The following is a 10,718-nucleotide window of genomic DNA, read 5'->3' as shown; positions in this document are numbered from 1 at the left end:
GAAAAGAGTATGCAGAGATATGATTGTTAATTTTTTTTTTATATACACATAAAAGTTTGAGTAAAACTATATGAACACACATTTTGACTTCCTACTATGATTTGTGATAATATTGATGCTACGATTCGTTCCTTCATATGGAGTAAGAATTCTTGTCATTGGGTTAATTGGAAGAGCTTAACTAAGACTAAATCTCATGGGAGTTTAGGTAGTGGCGGAGTCAGGAAAAAATATTCAGGTGGACCACTCGAAAATTATATTGCATACAAAAATTTAAGTTATAATTCATGCACAGAATTGATGATAAAAAAATTATATGTTTTATTATATTACATGTATATTAAAAGAAGAATGATTGTTCTTAATTAAAATTAGTTGTAAATTTTTTTTTTAAAAAAAAGATGGAAATTGTGAATTTTTTATTGATAAAAAAGTTGTGTTTTATTCACACAAAAAGAAGTTTTGAATTTATTTCTTTTTCTATCATTTAAAATATTACAATAACTAACTATTAATTTAAAAATTATCAAGAAAATAAAATTTCATCTTGTTATAAAAAATTATAATGTAGTATTTTAAAAGCATATAGACAAACAATGTTTTTTAAGGTAATTTAAAAGCATAGATATGAAAAGCAATCTTTTTTAAAAAATGGAAAAAATGCCAGCAGCTGCAGGCGTCGAACCAACTAAACTAAGCCATGTGTTTCAATCCCTAATATTATGCGCACACAAATATAAATACCATATAATTGTAATTTTATTAAAATACTATGTGTACTATAGTAATTTCCTATTTTTTGGGGTGGGCTGTGATATCCTAGCTCCGCTACTGGTGTTCGCACAACTAGCAACACATATCCCTCTTCTTGGAAAACAAATTCGGGACATGTTGCACCAATCGCAAAAACTTTGGATTTAGATGTCGAGGATTAAATATTTGGCTAATAGTCTGAAACTCATTTTTTGCATACTCCTTTTTAAAAAAGTATCTAAGAATATTTTTTAGGGAATAAATTATCAATATCTTTTTAAGCAATTAGATTGGTCTAATGATTATGGATTTGAGTAGTATGCTCGATTATCAACTACATTGTAAATTTTTTTATATAAAAAATTAAAAATATATAATGATTTATTTTTAAACTTATGCAAATAAATAAGTTGGGTTAATTGAGCCAGTTTATGGGCAATGGTTACTCAAAATACCCAAGTCCTAATTTCTAGGAATTCATTTCTTTGTTGTGTTGTGTTGTGTTCAGCATAAGAATCACACTCTTACATTTTGACTCAAATTCAACGCGCTGCAAACAACAGAGGGCGGTGGTGTCGTCGAGTCCGTCCGTCTTCCACGTCGCAGCAGCCACAGACTCACCGTGTTCGTCGCGAATCATAGCGCCAAGGTACCATTTCTGAGATACACTTGCATTGCATCACCATTAGCTTTTAGATTTCCGAAATTAGGTTTTCGCCATTTTTGATTGCGAGATTTCTGTTGGTGTTAGGGTAGATGCCATGCCGCTATTGTTTTTACGCTGATGATTGATCTTCTCGTTATTAGTGTTGATGAATGAAAATTGACTGTGAGGTTTGAATGTGAATTGCTTTCTTGAACTGTTGAATGCAATGCTCATTTGTAGTAATAGTGGAAATTAGGTTTTGCGATTTCTGTTGGTGTTAGGGTACATGCCATGCCACTATTGTTTGTCGTTCTTAATGTTGATGTTGATGAATGAATATTGATTGTGTGAGGTTGAGTGTTACTTGCTTTCTTGAACTGTTGAATGCAATGCTCAGTTGTAGCAATAGTGGAGTACTCAGTATTGTCAAAAGTCCAGTTATCCTCCCAAACCTTGATAGAATTACCTTTTTCCCGTGACCATAACTCGGATGGCAGACGCTAGATAGGAACCGAACTGTCTCACGACATTTTAAACCCAACTCATGGCGAACGTCTGAACCCTTGAGACCTTCTTCAACTGTAGGATGTGATGAGTCAATATCGAGGTGCCAAACGACTCTGTCGATAAGAGCTCTTGGGAGTCATCGGCCTGTTATCCCTGGCATACCTTTGATCCGTTGAGCGAGAGCCTTTCCACACTGGACTCCTGGATCACTATTGCCGACTTTCGTCTCTGTTCAAACAGTTGACATTGCATGTAATAAGCAGGGATCGGGGTTCGAACCATGATACTCCTACTTATTCACTTAAAAGGTTAAATTCTAGCCATAGGTGACTTGACGAAGAAAAAAAAAGAAATACCGTTTCCAATTCTCCACCGTTGCCTTTGCTAATAAGCCATTTTGCATGATTAATACTTAAGCAAAACTGGGTTTGTTGCCTAGAAAACTTTGAAGGATCTCGGTATTGGGGTAGTATTTAGCTTTGTAAACTCTTGCAATGAGAGAGTCAGGGAACATGTGCATCCTTCAAACTTGCTTGGCCAAAAGAGCCTCGTTAAAGATTCTAAACCATCTAAAACCCAGTCCTTCTTCAAATTTAGGCTTAAAGAGACACTCTTTTCTTTTCCAATGGATCTTCCTATGTTTGTCATCACCACCCCACCAGAACCTACAAATGGCGTTCTCATTTTTGTTGCAAATAGATTGAGGGATGAGGAAACAACTCATCACATAGGTCGGAATAGCTTAGGCAACTGCTCTAATCAACACCCCTCTACCAGCAAAGGAGAGGTTTTTCTCCTTCCAACTTTCCAATTTGCCCCATATTTTATCCATATTATTATTATTTGATCTAGATTTATGTTTGAGTCGGTTTATCTGTATAAATAGAGAGTAGTACTATTAATCTTTTGTATGCAATTCATATTATTAGAACCCTAATATTTTTGCTTTTTCTTTATTCTTTTATTTTTTATAATTGCACCATCTATATCTTTTAATATAAATACACTTGGGTAGTTTCATCCATCTAATGAAATTGTATTAGTCTTTGCCAGCAAATTTAGAAACAATATCATTGAGGAAAAAGAAGCAAATCAAGAAAGTGCAAATATTCTATGATGGATAAACATGGATATGTTAATGCAAGACTCACATCTTTCCTTGAGAAAGATAATTCGTTTCTCACTCCATGGAGTTGGGATCCCAAAGCTTGTGAGAATGGAACTAGTTCCACCAAAGAAAAGGAATATATTACTTTTCCTCCTGGATCATATTTTAGCTATGGAGACCAGGTAATATTTTACTTATAATTATAAGGTTGTTTTGGGATCTTGTTACATAAATTTTATCGTATCATTAACAAAAACAGATCTCAATAGTATGTGCTTATTACCAAGTTTATGAAAGCAAAACTTAATTTTTTTTATTTCTATACTTTTTCAGATAATTGACCGGAAGAATGAGTTTTCTTTCTCTTCGAAAGAAGATCCCATAAGAGATTTGCCTCATAAATCTAGGTCTTTGAAGTCAGATATTTTACCTCTCTCCCAACGGACCCCAAACTTTAATCATAACAAGCAACAACAAACTCATACTCGATGTTGGGTTAGGATTTTAGGGCTTCCGCAAGAATATTGGCGTCCCAAAATTTTGTTTTCTATTGCTGGAGGAGTTGGAGTTCCCATCTGTCTGGATGAACGTACAAGTGATCGTTCTTCTGGTTTTGGTCATTATGCTCGTGTTCTCGTGGAGATTGATTTATCTAAAAAATTATACCATCAAATACTGGTACAAAGAGTAGGTTACTCTTTTACTGTTAATTTGAAATTTGAAAACTTGCCCTCTTTCTGTTCTTTTTGTCAATGCATTGGTCACACTCTTGAGGAGTGTACAACAAGGCACATGATTTCTTTAAGGAACCAGTCAAGCAAAGAGTTAAATCAGTAAAGGAAGTGCCAATTGTTAGTAAAATTGGTTCCAAAGTCTAAAAGTGGGCCCTCATCAAGGTACACCCAATTTACAACAACATTGTGAGGGTTTAAGGTTTACCAATTATGAAAGTATTGGGTTTAAGGTTGACTTTAATGTTCCATAAGTGAATAGCGTTATTGAAGCATGAGGTGGTGCATGTGCTACTGAGTCTCTTAATGATTTTACTCATGAAGTCTTTGACATTTCTTCTAACTCAAGAAACATAATTCTACAACTAGAATATGATGTTGGAACCTTATCCCTCTAGTAAGATGTATATAGATGCTAAAAAAACTATTACTGGTATCAAATATGTAGCCAATGGTGCTGACAAGATTTTGAGAGAGATGCAACATGTGAATGTAATTACTGATGTATACATGTTGGTCTTTGGAATGATGTAGTGGTAGATGATGAATCTAGAGATTATCTTTTTGCAATTTATCAAATTCTTGCTTGACAGATTCACAACTTGAATATTGCTCATAATCGATATAGGTCGTCTCTTGTACAACTGATGTTGGCTAAGAGTTGATCCTTGTCATTATTAGGGTTTCTTAAGTTATTTTAATGTCTTAATATATGTATATTTATAATATATGTTCTAGGATCAGAAAACATCACACTTTATTAATTTAGATTTTTCCTTTTATATTATTATTGTTTTTGCTTTTTTTCTTTTCCTCAAGATTTATGTCCCTCGGGTATTATAAAAGTGTCTTTAATACTATGTTATATTCTGCAAATTCAAAATTAGTTTTGCGTCTTATTCACCATTTACTGAATTTCTTCATTAATGTATACTAGTATATGTTTCAAATAATTGAAGGGGATACCAAGATAATTGACATAAAGTAATTAATACAACTTTGAAATTTGAAAACAACACACACACACACACACACACACACACAATTTCTTGAAATTTATCTTTTGCTTTTACTTAAATGTATAAAATAAATTTAAGAATTTTATGTAGATGAACTTGATGTTTTTTTTTTTGTTGACTAAATGTAGATGAAATTGAAGTTAATTGGTTCTAAGACTCAAGATAATTGCTTAACTTTAAAATCATAATTGTGTCATTCGTATGTTCTAACTCAACTAGCAAAATGTGGAAACCGTTAGGTAAGATATTTTGGTAATTTGGGTTCAAATCTGAATTTTCTATTTGTGTGAGTTTGTGGTATTTTATCATTCAGTTCACAGGCAAATTTTCTTTTTTTAGAGAATCTATGACAAGGGTTTTTTCATTAAGTTTCAAACACTATATAACAGTTAGTTCGAGTAACAATATTGTGGGTCGTATAAATTTGATGTGATACATTGGAACTCCACTAAATCAGACGGATGTTTTCTCTACCCACCTCCCGTGAATCTTTTATCCCCTGAGTTTCCAATTTTGCCCTTGAAAAAACTTCGGTTCATAGAAACCGAAGTTTTTTTTTGCCTTGAAAATAAATTTCGGTTTCTAAAAACCGAAATTTACTCTGAATTTGCACTAGAAAAAATTCGGTTTCTGCAAACCGAATTTTTCTACAAGGGCAAAATTGAAATATTAGGGGTATAAAAGATTCATGATGGGGGAAGAGAAAACCACAATCAGACGTAAATTGTCCAAAGTGATTTAGTAATATTATGTCTATTGAAGATGCTCTTATACATAAAAATTTATACTGCATCACAACCAATTATGTATGTGAATTTCGAAGTAGCTACGATCAACATCAAATATTTTAACTTTTTTTTGAAAGAAACATAGCTTTCACAATGAAGCCAAATTAAGTATACAAGAAATGCAATGAATTCAAGGAAATACTGTATTATGTGACTTGTGTTAGATTGTAAAAGGTGACATCAAATTGTTATTATGGTAATGCTCAATCCTTCCAATTCATGAAAGGCAAAAAAATATGGGAAGAATTCTGTACAAAGAACAAACTGTTAATAATATGCATAGAACAAAAAAAAATATACAACATGACACAGTAAATTAAACAAACCAAAATTGTGATTGCAAAATTTGCAAAAAAAGCTGAAGAGACTCATTGACAACTCCAACAGAATTATTGAATCTTCACACCAGAGAATGAATGTTACATGGAAGTGTAATCATAAGAAAGCCATGGATGTTTTAGTGCCTGTCTTGCAGTAGGTCTTCTTTTGGGGTTGATAGTAAGCAAGTAACTGACAAAGTCGATAAACATAATATCAGTGATCTGTAGGTGCTGCTCCAATGACGATTCTTCTGGAATTATGTACTCTAGTTGATCTGTCTCCTGAGTGCATATTGAGTACATATTGTTAAAGATTAGTTGAGAACAAATGGAATATGAATAGATGATTTGGTTTTGCTGATAAATCTAAGGCAAATGTTTTCTTTCCTGAGAATAACCAATAGAAATGTATACTATATTTTCTTTTTTGGTATAATCCGAGTCGAGTAAGGTGGCCCCACATAGGAGGGCGTGACTCTCCCTGATGCCTATTTTTTTTATCCACTTGACTCAAATTTGAGACTTTGTTTAAGGAAAACCAAACTCGTTACTATCTGGACCAACTATGTTGTCCCTCTTCAAGTACATCTTCACACTCAAATCGTGCATATTAATCCGAGTTTTTTTTTCACTATCATTTTAATCAAATTGTGGATTTTCATTCACTACAATGATGGTAAAATTTGAAATTGAGCACAATGTGGATTAATAAGGTTTTGTCATTGTATAAAAAGGTAACTAGTTCAAGAGTTTAACTCGATTTTAGCAAACCAATGCTTTCAGAAATATGAGAACATTGTTCTGCTTTTTCACCTTCAAATAAACGAAACAATGAGACCTGAATACGGAAGCAACATGAAATTTTTTTTTGAACTTGCAATATCATGAATAAAAACAAATGAAATATGTTAACAATATGATTAAAAAAAGGAACAGCTAAAGGGACACAAACCTCATTCACAAAGTAAATGTCATACTCTTTGGTGAAATACTTGTGCGTTTCCTGCCCTTTCACCAACATCTCCATATCAAAAGGACCAAACATTCCAATCATGCGCGCGAGAATCATCACAACTGAGTCATTTGGAAATAGCACCTAGAGCAGAAAAAAATAACATAAAATCAACAAATAAATAACAGAAATCTTTGAAAGTAAATTATTCCTTAACTATATTAGCTTTACCAAACTGAAAATCAGATTGAACTTTATGAAAGAAAATCAAAATTCTATCATAGAGAGATGTAATTCATTAATATCATAAGAAATGAAAATTAGAACGTACTTCACCGGAGCATAGCTCAGCCAAAATACAGCCGAGTGACCATATATCAATCTTTTCATCATATTGAAGGCCTAACATCACTTCAGGAGCTCTATAGGATCGGGATTGTACATATAGGCACAGATTGTCTGTTTTAAAGCAACTGCTTCCGAGATCAATAATCTTTACTTCACATTTTTTGTAACTTTTGATTAGAATGTTTTCTGGCTTCAAGTCACAGTGAACAATTCCCAAGTTATGCAAATATTGCAATGCCTCCAAACATTGTCGAGTAATGAGCTGCAAAGAAGTATAACAATACAACCCTGATCACCGTGCCTTCAAAATTTCTCGATTTCTGACAACAAAATCTATTCATCTATTCAAATTGACGACTTAACAACCGAATAAGCAACAATGTCGAATAGGTGCATAAGTTATTAGTCTAGTTGAACAAACCTGCAATCTGTGTAATGTAAAATATGCTTCCCCTCCAGATTCTTGGTTAAATTTTTGAAATTCATACAAGTTCGCACGCAGAAGTTCGGTCACAATGAATAAATGCTCCTGTGAAGATTTCATTCAAGATAAGTCAACTTAATGTTGAAAGATTTCATTGATCTGTAATCTTGATTGTATGCATGATTTAGTTTGAACTAAATGAAATTTGCATACCTAATATGAAATCGATCCAGCCGTTATATAACATACCTGATGGTAGAAATAGTCATAAAGACGCAATATATGGTGTTTATCTCTGGGGTCGTGCTTATTGACCAGTTTCAGAAGCTTGATTTCATCTAGACTTTGGTCAAAGAAATCCTTGTCATTTTTAATAATCTTCAAACAAACATCGATTCCCATCTGAAGATCGTGAGCTTGAACAACCCTACTAAAGGCAGCCGAACCGAGATATTCTGTTATGTAGTACCTGCCCGCCATGACTGAATTTATCACAATTGGCACTTCTTTGTTTTCTTCAAATCCGGTCCTGTAAGTGCAATAATAAACTATAGTAAATTAAATTCAAAATACTGAAAGAGAAAAAGTGATTAATGTTAGGTCAAAATCATCATGAACTTAATGAATGCCAAAAAAGAAAAGTTAAAGGGCTAAAAATAAGAAAAGTAAAAGCTGATAAAGTAGCATTTGATATCAAATTTTATCAACTCCTAGTTTCTACACATTCAAAATCAATTTATTCACCAACAATATCGATAATATTATGTAGAATTGTAGAAATGAAAGTTCCTGACAGAAGATCATTGTCTAACAAACCTGTTCTTTCTATGAACAACTCTTAGCTCAAATACTTCGTATTCATCGTCTTGAATGTATTTTAAGAGTTCATCATCAGTATTATTATTATTATTATCCTCTCCATCTGTAGCAACCTCTGGAACATGTAATTCTTCACTCAACTCTTGACCATCTCTTACTTCATAGGCGTCAATCCCATTCGGTAGATCTGTTTCAGCAACATCGATAGTTAAGTCATAGGGATCCTTGTACCTCTCACCACTATCATTTTTAGTGTAGCAATCGAAACTTTGTTTCACGGTAAGCAATGGAGCAGAATCGAAAGACTTAATAATATCCTTCAGATGAAAATCATTCAGATCAATTTCCTTCAAATTAGGGTAGCTAAAGTTTATAGGATCTTCGCTACAAGAACCAACCGAAACCGGACTGCTTTTGCAAAACGGAACATCACAATTATGCACAACACCATCTTTCTCGGACTCATGACAGTAATCTTTCGAATAATTCACATTTTCATCACTTACAGATGAGTGATTACAAATGCAAGGTTTCATCGGCTTGTCCATGTAACCCTCATTTCCCATTAATCGAATTTCTTCGTAGTTTTTTTCTGTAACGAACTTATCTTCACTTTGACACGCAAAGAAATCCGGTCCTTCAAAATCAGGAGTCATGAAATCATCATCATCGTTTTCATTATACCAATATGGTTCATGTTGCATATCGAAATCGTGATAATCACGCGCTGTGCCGAATTGTGACAATCTATCCGATGAAGATTCAGAATCATTCAAAGTCTGAGATGATGAATTGATTCCATATGGATTGATGAATTCTGCACACACAAAAAACTAGGTTATACTATACCCTATTTTTATGCGTTACAAATTTTCAACATTAATTAATTGAATATATGAAAAAACTACATTCAAATTTTAAGCAAACTTCTATGCACTTGATTTGAAACATAAATTCAATTAAAGAAAAAAATAAATGCAGATCATATAAATATAAACATGAATTACGAATAATTTTGAATACTAAAATTCAAATTACAACATTCAATTAATTCAAATTCGGTCAATCAATTACGCGATCCAAATGCACAAATTGCAGAAAGTAACGTTAAAATTCTGAAATGATCTAACTAAACATTGAATATTCAATAAAATCTCAATTAAGCTCTTTCTTCAACTTAATAAAAAATCAGAGAGTAAAAAACAGAGCATAATGACTAGTATTACACTAAACACAGAGTAATAATTGATTATTAATTATTGATCAATACAAGCAATTAAGCATAATCATAAAATAATCGATTATTGAAAATGAAAAGTTGATTACCTGAAGAAGAAACACGAGAACGAGAAGTATAAGAACCGATGCTAACAAACTGTTCATCAGAAGAAACAGAGTTGGATTTGAAGAATTGACCGTCGCCGGAGACAAACTCCGGCGGCCGTGAAAATGATCGGACTCTAACTTTAGGAGGAGGAGGAACCATAGGAAAGAAGAATTTCTCGTAGTCAAAGGAAGCAACATCAACATCAACATCAAATTCAACATGAGTGTTGTTGTTGTTGTTTTCAATGATGTCTTGTTTGAGAGCAGATTCTGCTTCTGATAATCCATTTTTTCTTAGAAATTGTAAAATTGCTTCGATGTTGTTTGAAAAAGCCATGAACACGAGAATAAGAAGTTAAAGAAGATGTTTCTGTTTTTGTGTTGAATTGTTGGAGAGAGGGGTATGAAGATGTGAATTAAGAAATGTTTGAGGGGTAAAAATGTAATAAGGCACATGGTTTGTGATTTGCATGGTTTGGTAGTAGTAGTAAGAGGTGGGAAGTGTACATAGATGAAAGAATGAATGAATTGAGAGAGAGAGAGAGAGATTCTGTGATTGTGTTTTCAGTGTAAAACATAAGCAAATCAAAGGGTGTCTATGTCTTACCAACTTTTTGAAAAGTAAGAAAAAGAGAGAGAGGATTATGGAATTTTATAAGAAAATTATTTCATACTATAATTAAGATATTTTAAGTAGAAGTTTATGGATCGCGATTGCTTGTAGTTTGAGTTTACGTGGTCATTAATCTTAATCGTTGATTTGAAATTAAATTAATCATGTAGTGAAACAACGATATTTGTCAAATTAGATTAGATGATCGAGGGTTTAAAATTAATAGTTTAATTTTGAAGGTTATAGTTATTTTTGTTCTTATATACGAGATATGATTAATATTAATTAAAAAAAAATCATTAAGAGGTAAATGTATGTTTAATTTCTTTTGGTGTGAATTGAATATTTATCACCACAATTATAT

The 10,718-nt window shown here is 32.7% G+C and overlaps 2 protein-coding genes across 3 annotated transcripts; one reads left to right on the top strand and one right to left on the bottom strand.

The window, feature by feature from the left end:
* Window positions 1-1,207: 1,207 nt before the first annotated feature.
* LOC123924134 lies at window positions 1,208-4,304 on the top strand. Of its 2 annotated transcripts, none has more exons than XM_045976912.1 (3): window positions 1,208-1,402; window positions 2,960-3,196; window positions 3,348-4,304. In XM_045976912.1, the coding sequence occupies exons 2-3, from the start codon at window positions 3,020-3,022 to the stop codon at window positions 3,849-3,851; spliced, it is 681 nt and encodes a 226-aa protein (XP_045832868.1). In that variant the 5' UTR covers window positions 1,208-1,402; window positions 2,960-3,019; the 3' UTR covers window positions 3,852-4,304. The 2 variants fall into 2 exon arrangements, with proteins under 2 accessions (XP_045832868.1, XP_045832867.1); XM_045976911.1 differs by having other exon boundaries at window positions 2,950-3,196.
* Window positions 4,305-5,684: 1,380 nt separating this feature from the next.
* LOC123924133 (serine/threonine-protein kinase PAK 2-like) lies at window positions 5,685-10,416 on the bottom strand. The gene is made up of 7 exons (XM_045976910.1): window positions 9,742-10,416; window positions 8,413-9,232; window positions 7,846-8,125; window positions 7,594-7,701; window positions 7,156-7,434; window positions 6,825-6,968; window positions 5,685-6,154 (listed from the first exon to the last, which is right to left on the bottom strand). The coding sequence occupies exons 1-7, from the start codon at window positions 10,076-10,078 to the stop codon at window positions 5,972-5,974; spliced, it is 2,151 nt and encodes a 716-aa protein (XP_045832866.1). The 5' UTR covers window positions 10,079-10,416; the 3' UTR covers window positions 5,685-5,971.
* Between the last annotated feature and the right edge of the window lie 302 nt (window positions 10,417-10,718).

Source organism: Trifolium pratense, linkage group LG4, assembly GCF_020283565.1.
Source record: "Trifolium pratense cultivar HEN17-A07 linkage group LG4, ARS_RC_1.1, whole genome shotgun sequence".
In the NCBI taxonomy this organism is placed as follows: domain Eukaryota; kingdom Viridiplantae; phylum Streptophyta; class Magnoliopsida; order Fabales; family Fabaceae; genus Trifolium; species Trifolium pratense.
The sequence above is the reverse complement of the archived record's forward strand: the minus strand, read 5'-3'. Positions and strand labels throughout refer to the sequence as shown.